The 15,771-nt window shown below is 34.6% G+C and overlaps 1 protein-coding gene across 3 annotated transcripts in view; it reads right to left on the reverse strand.

Moving 5' to 3' along the window:
- The window catches only part of LOC148313147 (DNA-binding protein D-ETS-3-like), a 140,118-nt gene that overhangs the window by 96,910 nt on the left and 27,437 nt on the right, over window positions 1–15,771 (reverse strand). For all 3 annotated transcript variants that reach the window (XM_088267423.1, XM_088267415.1, XM_088267408.1), the window contains exon 3: window positions 10,296–10,379. In XM_088267423.1, the coding sequence (XP_088123549.1) occupies window positions 10,296–10,379 (84 nt within the window). The remainder of the gene's footprint in view (window positions 1–10,295; window positions 10,380–15,771) is intronic.

Below are 15,771 nucleotides of genomic sequence, written 5' to 3' on the forward strand. Positions count from 1 at the left end.
TTAAATAAATGCACCCGGAATTGACTGTTACTTATTAAAGTATATTAAATATCCATACATTTAAAGTGTATATGGGTTGGACGTGTGGAACAAATGAGTGAGTAAATGTGAGGCGAATGTAGTTGGTAAAAGGAGATCAGGAAGACCGAGGAAAACTTGGCACGATAGTGCCAAGTATTCCTCGGAGTACAAGTATTTTGACATGTATGATTATACATGTCAAATAGTTGAAAGCGGTTAGGCAAGAGTCAGAAAGAGAGAGAGAAGTTATAGAAAACTAAAGTACTCGAGGATAAATGCGAAATATGTTGAGCACATTATGTATTACGAGATAGAATGAGGAACACAAGGGTAAAAGAAATATTGGCAACGAAGAAGACATTCAAATAAACTTAATCAACAATCCCTTCACTGAACAGTAAGTACCTCAGCGGTTTAGGCATGTTTTTAATAAATTATATTTAAAAATCACTTTAAGTATGAATAATGTGTACAAAAAACTGCTCATACGTCGACCGGCCACTAGATGGCAGGAGTTACGTTCGCAAGACGCTTACGAAAACGCGCGCGGTTAGTATAAGATGCCTGGATACGTTTGCTGAGTTAGCAAAGTGTCTAGGAGTCATTTCGGACACAGCTCAAAGCTCAATAATCTTGGGGAGGATTCGGATTATGGCACAGTTCCATTGGGACGGGGTTTACTAGCTCTAATAGTACTTATTCGAGCTGGTGACGCTGTCCCATCATCCCAATTCTCTTCCCAAGAAAGTTTGGTCATGAGCTGTTCTCGGGTGACTCCCGGCCACTTTAAAATACTCATTCAAACACTTGGTCCAAACGAGGGCCGAGGTACTGTTAAGATATCGCTCACTACTTTCAACAACGTCATGTATCGAAAAACTTGATTAATCAGGATATCGTTTTTAAGTTTGGAAATATAATAAAAGGTATTAAAAATAAATATCAAGTGCAACAGATCTTTTTAGGTAAAACCTAAAAGTTTTTTCTCCATTTGAAAAATATTTAGTACATTTAAAAAAATTATTAAACAATTGCTTTTCTTTAAAATGCAAAACAGCACTTTCTGCCCTGTAGAGGGTAAATAATAAGTTAAAAATTTGCCGCTTTTCCTGAGATATAGTACAATTTCGGGCATTCCGAAAACATGCACAACTGAAAATTGAACTTTTTTGAAATATGACGTTGTTGAAAGGAGTGACCGATATAACTGAACAATCGATACTGAAGACGGCTGATTGTTAAGTTGTATCTTGGAATTGGTAGAAGATATTTGGCTGTCCAAACTCAAAACACAGTAAGAGATTTTTTTGTAGTAGAGTAGTAAAACGTACTACAAAAAAATGTCCCTTACTGTGTTTTGAGTTTGGACAGCCGAATTGATGTAGGTCTTAAATTTAGTAATTTGAATTCTTATTTTGATAGATGTCAACAAAGACGGGACAATGTATGTGCATCAGAGAAGAATGGAACCATCCAGACTCCCCTACATTGCTCTACACGGTAAGCCCCTGCAAAGCAAAGGCTCTGACTCTCGGGCAGACCACCATAAAGATGGATTGACAGCAATCGAGATCGCAGGAGGCTAACCCCTTACAAACAGGCCACAAGGCCACCATACATAAAGAGGAAGAAGAATATTACACGGCAAAGTTGAATATAACGGCAGCATTGGTAGAAGACGAAAACTAGCGAGTGTGTTTGCCTAGAATTTTCACTCATGAATAACATGAAATTATTGTAACTCTAAACATAAAGAGTAAATCCACTCACGAGTAGGCATAGGCTATGAAACTTATAAAGTTGAATCCTGAGTATCGATATGATAAGCGGTGTTGCATAAGCCCTAACTATATTTCAGACTCACTTGGGTAATAAAAAAAAGACGAAAACTTGAGAAAGTGGTTTGTAGTACGTAAGTCGAATTTTAGAGCGACTGCAGACAAAGTTAAATTGTCACGATGATTGCCGATTTTCGACATGAATGATTTTGTAGTTCGAACGACACGAAAAATATTGAAATGATTTTTCAGGCAGATTATTATTTGCTATTCTATACACAACGGTCTCTGCAGTACTTTTCAATATTCCGAAACTAAGATAAGTATCGCCATCACGTCATACGTTCCCAGCAAATTGAATTTTACCCCCATAATATCGAGTAGCCGTATGCACGAGTTTCCAATCATTCATCTATGCAGTTAACACGAGTCCGCGCGCGAACTGAACTTTTTAATACTTCGGAAAGGTATTGTCAATTTAAGTGAACCCTATATTACTTATGTACCTACTCATACCTATTGAGAGGTGAATACATATGGTACTTCAATGTAGTAGCACTTGAAAAAATGGGAGTTAAATAAGTGTAACGTGTTTCATTGTTTATTTAACATAATCAAAAACTATAATATATTTTTTTAAATATGCGTGTGACTCTAGGTCTTTAAGAAAAAATAATTTTTAGGTTATAGAAATAGTCGATTTTATGCACTGCTGTCTTTGCATTTATTGACCATTTTATCACTTCAGGACAGAACATAATTATGTGAAATTTAATTGAAGAAAATCTCATATTATTTTTTGACATCTCATCAAAGGTGAAGAAGAATATGGAGGTCTGGGCATTTACGGGGCTGACGACCGTCATAGCCTGGTCTAAGTGATCACTTTACACACGTGTAATATTCACCAATTCTACCCATTATTGACAACCACACTACTCAAATTCTTTGAAGTTATATATATATATATATATATATATATATATATATATATATATATATATATATATATATATATATATATATATATATATATATATATATATATATATATATATATAAGAACAAGAACAAGGTTTCTAAATTGGTTCATATATATATATATATATATGAACCAATTTAGAAATTTTGTTCTTGAATGATCAACTTCACTAGAAACATCTATTGGTGAGATGTAAACAATATTTTTATCAAGCTGAAACACTTATATTAGTATGTGACTTCCGAATCCTGGATTATAATCACATACATGAAAACCGCCAGAAAATATCATTTAGCTTATAATTTGACCAGTTAATTTATTTATAATATTTTGAGTGTGTCCAAATATTTGTTCACAAATTTGAAATCCAATTACAGGAGTTATTTTTTAAAATTATTTTTTGACATCTCATCAAAGATGAAGAAGAATATGGAAGATGAGATGTCTTCTGTACCAGTTTAGCTGTCGCTGATTGATTTTTATTTGCTGAAATTTAGATTATTTATTAGATTTTTATTTTAGTGCACCATTCACTCTGTTCCCAGCATTCACATTCTTTTCTATGCCTTTATCTTTCTTTCCATCTCTAGAACTGAATCACATATGTAAATTGAATTGTGTGACGACAAGAAGTGCCTTGCACATATGCACATAGTGAGAGGCCGCGCGTGCATGGTTTATTCAGTTTAGCTACTCGATATAACCTAATTAAAGCCATTTCGTTTTCCCCAATCAAACACCGAATTGAATGCAAAATAGGTTTAAATACCGGCGCTCATTATCGAGCCACCGCCGGCCGAGGCGACACGTGCCGCGTACACTGTGCACTCCACGCGCGGGACTTTAAAATTCGTCACAAAGTTGCGAAGGGCCCATCGAGGGAAGTCGCAACAACGATGATCCGTTACACTGGCATTATATGCGCAAATCACTTTTATGGGTAGTTGTCGCTGGTCGCGTGTATGGCCCGGATACGCGGAGTGTGTCGGCCGCCCTCCATTGGGCGCAGTGAGAGGACCGCCTTATTGTACACCAACTCTTTGCTACAGATTTTCTAAACGGATTTTTCAAGTGATACTTCGTCTTCTTCTTCCTCTGCTTGGTGCATGGGTGCACTTGTGTCGTTACTTGTGAAAGGGATTCGTAATAGAGTGTCGATGAATAATGTTTGAGTGGAAATGCGATGACTGACCATTCTCTGTAAATGTCTTTGCACTATTCCGTGTCTGTCTGCTGTGCTGGTCGGGGTTGTGGGCGTCTGTGTATTGGCCAACGTCGGGTCGGAATCGGATCTAGCTGACTAATTGAACTAAAACTAATCCCTTTCACTGCCTACACCGGAGCACTTCTAGAAAATTTGGTGATGGATTTACAAACTTGTATTTATTTAGATTGGCAGTGACAAGGATATTGAAAGCTTTTAAATGTAAATTCACAGTAAAATCGGAATACAACTTTATGTTATTTCACATTTTCAATAAATTTCGCAACTTAGTTCAAAAAAATAATTTTATATATAAAAGACAGCTTTCAATATATCCTCTGCTTGGTGTAGGCTTTGCAGAGGCGTGCATTCTATGAGGGCAGAAAAGCAGTGCCTACCCTGGATTACTCGCTTTCCATATAGAAACACGACCAGTATCTACTGTGCCTTATCCTTACCCAGCTCTACTGTTGAATAAAAACTCTGTGCACGCCACTGAGGCGTTGTGGCCGGTTTTTAAGATAGATTAGCCTCCTGCGATGATGATTTCCAGCTGTAAATCCATCTCTTTGGTGGTCTACTTTGTCTACCATCGTCTTCTTTGGGGTTGGTCGTCCAGTATAATGCAGGGGAGTCTGGGTGGATCCATTCTCCTCACATGCGCATATCATTGTCTTTTTCGTTGTCTTCCCCACCCAACGTGATACTCCTTTATATATTGATAATTAACAAATGTCCGCCACCGCAGTGTAATAGTCAGCACGCTTGGTTACCGTACTAGATGTCCCGGGTTTTTGTCCCGATTTCCAGGGTGGGATCAAATAAATTAAGTGTGATTTTTCAATAATACCCTGGACTGGTACCTGAAGCGGAGGGCTGATCACCTTTCCTTAATGGGTTGACGATACCACTGTGTTCATATGATGCAGTGCCCCATGCACCATCGGTTGCAGATGAGGGTTTGATGAAGACAATAATTAAAAAATGTTTGTCGAGACGTATGGAACGAATTAGTAGTATTTTTCACCATAAGCAAACAATTTCAAAATTTCTGTAAAAAGCTCGATTAATTTATTCAATTACGATATCAGTTTGTGATGTGGGGATGTCTGTATTGGCGAAGCAGTTAAATGGAAAATTAGGGAGATCCTTATCACAACTTGTCGCAATAGACATTATCTTTGATCTAAACTAAGGGTTTTATGCCACACGACTGTTCAGTACAAAGTTGCTACTGGTTTTGCACCCTAATAACAGTACTTATTCAATGTAGGGCTGACCGGTTAATAATTACAATATTTGGTTAGTAGCTAAACGACTAAATGATTGGCACCTAACTTTGTAAAATTGACTAACACGAAGTCATTGTTTTAAGAACAGCGTCTGTCGATGGTTGCGAGATTTAGTTAAATGAGATGAGAATTAATTAAAGCGTTATTATCTATTGTATGTCATGTATAAAATCTAGTAATTAATATATATATATATATATAACGTGGTAATATTTTTCTTTGTAAATTGGTGACATCTGGTGGTAGAACTGTTTTATGTAGGTACTATTTGTAAGTACTTAATAAAATGTATAGGTAGGTACCTAGGTATTTTATTACATATATATATATATATATATATATATATATATATATATATATATTGTATTAACATGTAAGTAATATATTTCGGCTCAACACAGGCTATGCCTAAAGAGCCGTAATACATATCATTAAAATAATGTATCAATGTGAAATAAAATCAGATAAAAAAAAATTAAAAAAAAGAAAAGGTTTTTTTTAGGCCTCCACACGTTTGCGAGTGATTTTGGTTGTAACAAACAAAACATATCTTTAATCTAAACGTCACTTGGTTAATGCCACTATTTTTGGGTAAATAGCGATATTTAATAACAATAATAACTCTTTATTCCAGTGAAAATAAAATTATAAATGGACAGATATTACCACAGAGTGCCTGCTTACAAAAAGTTTTTCTTATGCTATCATAGATAGCTGTTGTGAACTCGCACATACTGTGTTACGAGTTTGATCAATACTTATATCTTTTTAAGAGAGAAATTTGTTTTTTTTTATTATTCACATAAATATTTCAATTTCATACTATTTCTGTGAGCATAAGCGGCTCATTATTAAAAATAGGTATCAAATTGAGATAGAGTGGGTTCGAACCGAGGAACTCTGACTTAAGGGTCCACGACACTAACCACGGGACCACAACCCGACACACATATCGAAAAATTTAAAAAAAATGTGTAGTGTGGTTGTCAATCATGGGTAGAATTGGTTAATAGTACGTACACGGGTGTAAAGGGATCACTTAACCAAGCCTATGACGGTCGTAAGCCCTGTAAATGCCCAGACTACCATATTCTTCTTCATCTATGATGAGAAGTAAAAATAACTCCAATTGGAGATAATCCAGATTTGTGAAAAAATATTTGGACACGTACAAAATGTTGTATAATATATGATCCAATTTCGAAACATTGTTCTAGAATCACTAGAATTTCACTAGAGATATCTAATGGTGAGATGAAAATATGCTTTTTATTGAGAAGATTTATGAACAAGTATTTCGACACGCTAAAAAAGTTGTAAATTATATTTGTTAATTAATAATTAAAATCGGTCCTGAAAAACGTTAAACCTTATGTGACCCCATTCATAAATCATGTCTGAAATGTTTTGAGCTGAAATTTCCATGAGGAATTCCAAAATAACAAGACTTTTCACACAACAGTTGTACTAGCACGAACGTGTTGAAAATTTGATACATTAATGGAATACCGACCGTAAAGGGGTCGAGAAGTAGTTGGATAATTATAAGTAAATTGTATGGAGAACATGGTAATTTAGCGGCCCCTTCCTGGGTTTTTTGCCTTTTAAAGATAAGTATTATGATATCAGACACGGCAACTTCTATCACCTCCATTCCACGTTCGCGCTACACGAACACATGTACATGTGTGTGTGGATCATGTTTATTAAGTGGTCACTTTACATCTTGTTAACAAATACGTGTACTCGAATCTCATTTTCATATTTCATGTAGGGGTAGGGTCTCTTGCCAGCAGCACGCCGCAAGGGCAGGCAGAGAGGATAGAAGGCAACGCATGCCTGTATTAAAAAAAATATACAGAGACAGAGAGATAACATCTTAAATGAAATACAACAATACAAAATTTGCATACAAATATTGTTTTTTCAATATTTACACTGTCATTGATTGGTGCTTCAATTGGTAATACTGATATTAATATTATTTTTTGACATCTCATCAAAGATGAAGAAGAATATGGAAGTCAGGGCATGTACGAGGCTGACTTTGATCGTGATCACTTAACATACGTGTAACATTCACCAATTCTACTCATTATTGACAACCACACTACTCAAATTCTTGGAAGTTCTATATATATGAACCAATTTAGAAACCTTGTTCTTGAATCACTAGAACTTCACTAGAGACATATATTGGTGAGATGTAAAGAACTTTTTTACTAAGCTGAAGCTCTTATTAGTATGTGAGGTCTGATCCTGGATTATAATCACACACATGAGAAACGCCAGAAAATACCATTTTCATTTTTATTATTTAAGCTTATAATTTGACCTGTTAATTTATTTACAACATTTTGAGTGTGTCCAAATACTTGTTCAAAAAATCTGGATTATCTTCAATTACAGGAGTTATTTTCATATGATTTTTTGACATCTCATCAAAGATGAAGAAGATGTTAATGGTTTGTAATAAATAAAACATGTGAAATATGTCCGTGATTCGATATTTTCATCGTCTATTGTATTGTATTGTAGTTCCGGAATTGGTTATTGATTCGTTAAAATACAATGATAAACATTACTTACACAACGCCTTATATATTTGATTTACCGTTCTTTCCTCATTACTTGGTTTCACATGTCCTACACGCATTTTTTTTTATCTATGTCATAATTTTTATTTTATCTTACCATTCGGACACATATCGCTCAATCTTTTCAACAACGTCATTTATTAAAAATCGTCAATCCAATTGTGCATGTTTTCAGAATGCCCAGAAAATATACTACATATATCCCAGCAAAAGCGGCATATTTTTAACTTAATATTTACCCGCTACAGGGCATAAAGTGTTGTTTTTGCATTTCGAAGAAAAGGTGTTGTTTAATAAGTTTTTTAAATATATAAATATTTTTCAAATGGAGAAAAAACATTCAAGTTGTACCTAAAAATATCTGTTGCACAGTAAAAAGTTCAATAAGTGGCTCGATATTTATTTTTAATGCATTGTACCATATTTTTAAACTTTAAAAACGATCTCTTGAAAAACAAGTTTTTTGATTTATGACGTTCTTGAAAGGAGTGAGCGATATGTATTTAACATCGTTTTGAAGCACATTCATACGAGCGATTGAATTCAGTTTTACATCCATCTTTTGCCAATGCTTTCCTTCAATACATAAGGCTTGTTATCAGGACTCCGTTGTGCACTGCTAGTTCATTCAGGGTTTGCTACAACTTATTTCAAGTATCATATTATGCGTTTAATTTAAATTTTATTACCGTTAAAACCGGCGTCGGTTAGAGAATAATAATTATTACGAACAATCAATTACACTGAGGTTTAAATATTCAGACGTAATTAACAAGTTTCTCCCATTATTATGATAATTAGAGCCGGGCGTAGAGGAGAGGCTGTAATGCAAAGTTATCTCGCCCGGCCTGACGGCACCTCCAGGGGATCATGATAAATGACGTCAGAGCCGATCATCCCCGACTTTCTGAAAGCCGGAATGGGATGAAAGCAAACTGGGACCCACCCCTGTTGCGAGGGAGAAGCCCTTTATACGAGAGCACCGGGCGAAACGAACATTTAGCTTTCGGGACTTTCTTACACTAAATAAATATGATACTAAATTATTCCTTAATTGGCTCTGCTTTGTGCATTGTGCTTCTTTGTGAGAAGCGGAGCTGGAAAGGGGTTACTACGTATAATATAAGTCGTTAACGTTCGCTTTTCCAAACTCACTATTTGGTGCAAGCAACCGATTCCTGGCAGTTACGGGAACAAGACTCGCTTGACTTTTGCCTTTTTGTGGGTTCTTTAAACATAATATTTCCTAAAACATAACGGAGTTTTTAAATTCACGTGTGTTTCGCAAAATAATATTTTATACTAAATATCATAAAAGCTCACTTCGAAAAATACTTGATGACTTGTAATGGGGTCGTTGTACATATTATGATGCCACATGACAGTAATATAACGCTTTGTTAGCATTTCCCGTATTTCAGTGCTATTATGTTTCTTTCAGAGCATAAATCTACAATCCCACAGGTATCACCCAATTTTGGGTGCTTTGCCAGTAAATAAAAAAAATAAAACTACAATCCTCGTAACTTAAAAACCCCAACGCATCTCGATATCTTGAAAATCATTCCGGTCATATTCTATACACTTTTTGGGAGAAAAAATCCTATTCCTCGACATATGACATCATTATTTAGTAATTCCTACTATCTAAGCGACAACACTTTTGAATAAAATATTTCTTCGTGTGAAAAATTCACCATCTCCTTCAATTACCTTCAATTAGCGCCTGAAACATTACTATTTGTCTGCCCTAAAAAAACCTTAAATGTCGATTATTTCATCCCTTCCCGATTCTCCTGTCTTTGTTTTCCTTTTTTCCATCAAAGTATACAGGTACACAAATTTACAACAATGCAATTGATTATATGATCATTCATTGTAATATTTTCTGTCATTTAAACATATTGTAAGATGAAACCAATAATTAAACAGCTATACAAAGTACAAATCTTGTCTTCAAATTAAATAATTGAATATCTTTTAATTCTGATTTTGCTACATCTTTCTCTGCTATTTTTGGTGATAATTGGTCATGATAAAACTTAAACTGACCTAAGTATTTTGGATTACTAAGAGTTATCCGTTAAGCTAGAAGCTCCACAACCTTTTGAAAGTCCACTACTAAGTTCATCATTACTTAACAGTTGTGAAAATGATAAAAATTAAACTGACCTAAGCATTTAGGATTACGAAGAATATCCATTAAACTTGAATTCCACAACCTTTTGAAAGTCCGCTACTATGTTGATCATTAATCTAACTCAATGGTTTGGATAGTTGTAGAAATTCAAATGATCTGAGTATTTTGGATTACAAAGAGTGTCCGTTAAGCTAGGAGTTTCACTATATTTTGAATGTACGCTACTAAGTTGATCATTATTTAAACTCAACGGTTTGGAAAATGATAGAAATGAAACTAACCTGAGCATTTTGGATTACGAAGGGTATCTGTTAAGCTGGAAGTTCCATAACCTTTGGAAAGTCCGCTACTAAGTTTATCACCACCTAAAATAAATAATTTCAATTTTAATGATTTTTTAATTAAACTTTATTTATGATAATTTTAAAAACACAAGTATGATAGTAAAACATCTTCCACATTTTTTTTTTTAATACTGAATATTAGCATTAAGTTAAAATGTCATGTTAAGTAAGTTGACAATATAAAAGCTTGGGTTTTCGACCTGCCATTGGCTGGTTTACTATTTCGTTTATCTCTTTCAAAGCAAATTGTTACATTGGTCAAATATTGAATCTACCCACTAATATATTTGTAAATTTTAATACTGGACTTTTTTCTCCCGTTTTTTTCTTCGCGTAATCAACGATCAAGATAATTGTGTAGTGCCCTATGCACCACTGTGTACAAAAATGTTAAAAGTGTGTTTTTCAATTTATTAAAAATAATATTTTTTCGAATAATTGATTCAGCAGTGTTACTCTTGTAAATTCCTAATTGGCCCACACTAGATTATCCTTCCTGTTCCCAATACAGATTCAAATAAACATTCATTTTTATTTAGAAGAAATAAAAATGCACTTTATGATCTTTAAACCTTGTACATAATAAGCAAGGTAAGTAATGAATGCAGCTCCCATCTAAAAAAAGTCAATCTGTTGTCCAATTATATGTCCATTTACGCATTTAAGTTTCACTTGGTAAATACCCTTATTTCTTAAAATCTACATATACTTAGGTGTAATTAAATAATACGTGTTTCAATGCATTCCGCATCACGGTGTTTAAAAATGATGCGGAACGCATCGAATCACTTATCACAGTATATTTTTTAATAAATAGTGGTCTTTCCCAAGTAAAACTAAAATTAAAAATACTATTTATTCTTCAGATTTGTTCAGGGTTCAGTTCATTTTATTAGGAGGGGTACAAAAACGTTCCGATGTTCCCCAATAAAGGTGACAAGGGATGGGACGCGTGAATTTCTCGTACAATGAAGCCGAGCTTTGTCTGCGAGAGTGTTCCCATGATATTCGTATGTTTGGAGCACGCGCTGTGCTGACGTCAGTAACCCGATAGTCTTGCGACATATAGCACCGGGGAACTTGCGTATTTACAAACTGTATCATGCAGAGTAGCGAGGGCACACAGCGAGGCCTTGTGGTCACGTATACTTAAATGCTCTTAAACAATGCGAAAAGGGGTGTGTATTGTAAAGGCACGTAATCAATAATTAAGCTCCATATAAACTAACCAACTATCACGCTGCTTTCCGCAGGGGTAACTAGAGAAAAAGAGAACGCTACGTCACTTTGTCTTTCAAACAATTTTCGAATCTTCCAAATTTATGGCATCTCCTCATACATAACCGACGATTATTCTGACTCTTGACCTAACCACGCAAAATATTCGAAATCATTGAAAATTTTCCTCGGTCTTCTTCTGATCATATTTCTAACTACATTCGCATTAAAAATATTTTACTGATCTGTCTTCACTCATTCGATGCACATGCCCAAACCATTTAAATTTTAAAACTTAAATGATTTATAACTTGACGGATAATTCTTAGCCTTGCATTGTTTCCTTATATCACCATCGGAACATATATCATACATTGTTTTGTCCATTTTGTCCGAGAGATCACTATGTAACAGATTTTTCACTAATTTAATTTAATCATTTATATCGTCACAAATTTGTGTTACCATTATTTCTTCACCCGTTCTATTCACACGCCCAAACTATCTCAATACACCTTTATTAATTTTGTCGATAATGCATATCTCAGACTTGCATTTTTTCCTATTATAACTATTCGAACATGTATAGTGCATCGTTTGGCTGCATTGAGAGTTCCACTGCATTCTATCTACTTTCGTCTTTCTTTTGATAACTCCATGCTTCACTTTCGTACATTAGAGCCGGAACCAGTACTCATATAATAATCATAGCGTAGTAGATCGACGTAACTATTCTGTAAAATTCCCAAATAAAATAAAATTAAAATATTCTATCAATGCTCTTTCGATTGGAAAGGAACACTTAACATATCGCTCACGCTACGCTACAGGCCAGAAAGTGTTGTTTTTGCATTTTGAAGAAAAGGTATTGTTTAATTATTTTTTTTAAATATACTAAATATTTTTCAAATGGAGAAAAAACCTTCAGGTTTAACCTAAAAAGATCTGTTGCACGGTAAAAAGTTTAATAAGTGGCTTGATACTATTTTTTCTAAACATTTTATAATATTCTTACACATTTAAAATGATCTAAAAAATCAAGTTTTTTGATAAATAACGTTGTTGAAAGGAGTGAGCGATATGTGTGCGTTCTGGCCTCGCAGGGTTTGGAAATACGCACCGAACTGTAGGGTAGCCGGTGCCCACCCTTGTACTTATAATGTTATTCAATTATGATTTAACATTTAAACCCTGAAACATATTTACCGAGTCAAATGTGGCGAGAGCCGGGGAGACCCTTCTTATCGGGTATGAAATAAGGGAGGGTTTCTGACTCCGCTGTTTATTTATGTTTTTATATCGCTGAAATGTTTGCTCTAGAATTAATTCACACGACTTAGGTCAACAATAACACATTTACCGCAAAGTAAACGCATCAAATTAATTGGGTATGAAAATGCTTATTGACATATAGATGGATACAAATTACTTTCGGGGAGTTGGTTGCTTTTCATTTTTAACACGACTTTGCATTAGAACACGCGCGTGTTTCGAATCTAACAATATAAATAAAATTGTAAATTACTCTCCTTATCATTCATCATAGTTACAAATTTCAATAATGTCCACTAATTTTTCCATAGCAATGATAAAAATATTTATACAATCAAATATTACATCGCTGAATTATAATATCTTTTTTCAGATTTATCCACTTTTATTTTAAATTAGTAACGTCCAAGTGACTCTGAAATCTAGCTACGGCTTATGCAATACCGTTTATCATAACCCTACTCAGGCTTCAACTTTTTAAGTTTCATAGCCTATGCCTACTCGTGAGTGGATTTACTCTTTATGTTTAAAGTTACTATAATTTCATGTAATTCATGAGTGAAAATTCTAGGCAAAAACACTCGCTGGATTTATCCACTTCCATTACCCATTTATAAATAACTTTTTTATATATAGCGTGGCGTGGCGTTGTTGGGTAGACGCACGAATGCGAAACTGGCGTTACGGATTCGATTCCCGCCAATTGCAAAATAAATTCAAGAAATACTGATTTCTAAATGGTCTGCATTTACTGCATAATAATCAAACAGGACATTCATTTGACCAAAAGAGGTATGTGCTAGATTGTGTTTGATGTGTTTCTATGCTAGGTATCTGGTAGTCATATGCGTGTTACTTAAATGCATATGTAAGGATAGTTTTAGCATGAGTTATTTGACTGTCATATGTTGTAATTCGTTGAATATTTCCTCTGTGGGAATCCGTCACTTTTAGTATTATCAATTTACACCTTCTTCCATCAAATTCTATATAAGCGTTTTTGTAAATCCTAACATAGCAAAATTCCAAACAAATGCAAAGAGAGCAATGTGTTACATTAACTGTTTCTAGAACCTACATATATATCGTCCTCATACAGGAGAAAGTGACCAAGTGCATTTTTTTTTACAAAAACGTGATTATTGACTATTTGACATTTTACTAGCTTAATGAGATTTAAGTTTTGTACTGACGTTTCTTGGTGAAACTGCATTTTATATAATAAAATAACAACTATGTATTTTATCCCTGGAATGGAGTTAATGTTTTAGTTTCCTTTTAATGTTGACTAAGTTTTCCTTTACAACATTTTGAGTGTGTCTAAATACTTGTTCACAAAATCTTGATTATCTCCAATTGCAGGAGTTATTCCATATTCTTCTTCATCTTTGATGAGATGTCAAAAAATAATAAGTTTTACTTGATGTTGACCTGGAAAAAATCCCAAAGCGATTTTAAACTTGGAAGTATAATGATTAAAGAAAACACTTCGTTTTTTACCACTTGAGTTTTATTATAGACAACATGTTTCAGAAGTCAAACTTCCATCATTCAGGTCTGTATAATAACTAAAATATATTTTAATTTTTTATATTTTAATTTTTTATATTTTAGTTACTATACAGACCTGAATGATGGAAGTTTAACTTCTGAAACATGTAGTCTATAATAAAACTCAAATGGTAAAAAACGAAGTGTTTTCTTTAATCATTGTAACATGTCTTACCACAAAGTTAATGCCGAAACAATAAATAAAATGGAAGTATAATATATTGACTTGTTAAAAGTGACTAACTGCATTGATGACAAAAGTGTTACAACGGTTAAATGGCCCTCCTGAACATTTTACGTTTAGTTATTTGATCACTGTGTCCTGTACGACTACGATATGTACATAGTTTACATAATACACTTCCAACGCGAGAGGGTCTCACGCATATTTTTATGCTTTAGCCATGGGTTCCGCACTCGCAGAGATACATGCATGATATATGTACGATGTGCACCCTGACAATAGTTTGTTTTATCTGTTAGAACGTGTTCGGGATGAGTGGGGATGAATCGGGAACAATTATTGGAATTACTGGGGACGGTGGCGTGATATCTACATTAGGTTCACACGTGCCGTACAATGGAGTCACCACTCGATACATAAATCACCACGACTCCGTACAATAAATGCGCAATGCCACTCCACTCCACTCCACTCCACTCCACTCCACTCCACTCCACAATATCATCTCACTTTTATCATTATAACTCTTATTCAATTTAGTTCCAGGATTGTGATTCTATACGGATGTAAGCTTACATTTTACTTCCGGTAAATAAAAAACTTTAATTTATTATTAGATTCGATTTATGTCCGCCTCCGTAGTGTAATGGTCAGCACGCTCGGCTACCGTTCTGGAGGTCCCGGGTTCGATTCCCAGGGGGGTAAAATATTTATTCAATATTACCCTGGACTGGTACCTGAAGCGGAGGGCTGATCACCTTTCCTTCATGTGCAAACGATCAAGATAACACTGCGTTTATATGACGCAGTGCCCTATGCACCATTGGGGTGCGGATAAGGGTTTTATTATTTTATTATTATTTTTATTATTAGATTTAAGTTTTGTACCTACTGACATTTCTTGGCGGAATTGCATTTTATAAAATAAAATAAGAGCTGCATTTTATGAAATAAATAATAAATCGTCGAAATAATCGGCGGGTATGTATGAGAAGATGCATGAATGTGGGAGAGGGGAATAATGTTTGCAAACACAGGGTGGTATGGCGTTCTATTCTCTCTGCCTGTCCCTTCGGGGAAGAGGCGTGATGGTTTGTTAGTTAGTTTAAATAAGAACTATATAAGTCAGACATCATGATGTCGGTTACGACGAGGCCCGGTCCCTCGTCAAATAAAGTTTATGTGGAA

Source organism: Brachycentrus maculatus, unplaced genomic scaffold (genome assembly GCF_059751285.1).
Source record: "Brachycentrus maculatus isolate JH-2025_06_01 unplaced genomic scaffold, ASM5975128v1 h1tg000018l, whole genome shotgun sequence".
Lineage (NCBI taxonomy): Eukaryota > Metazoa > Arthropoda > Insecta > Trichoptera > Brachycentridae > Brachycentrus > Brachycentrus maculatus.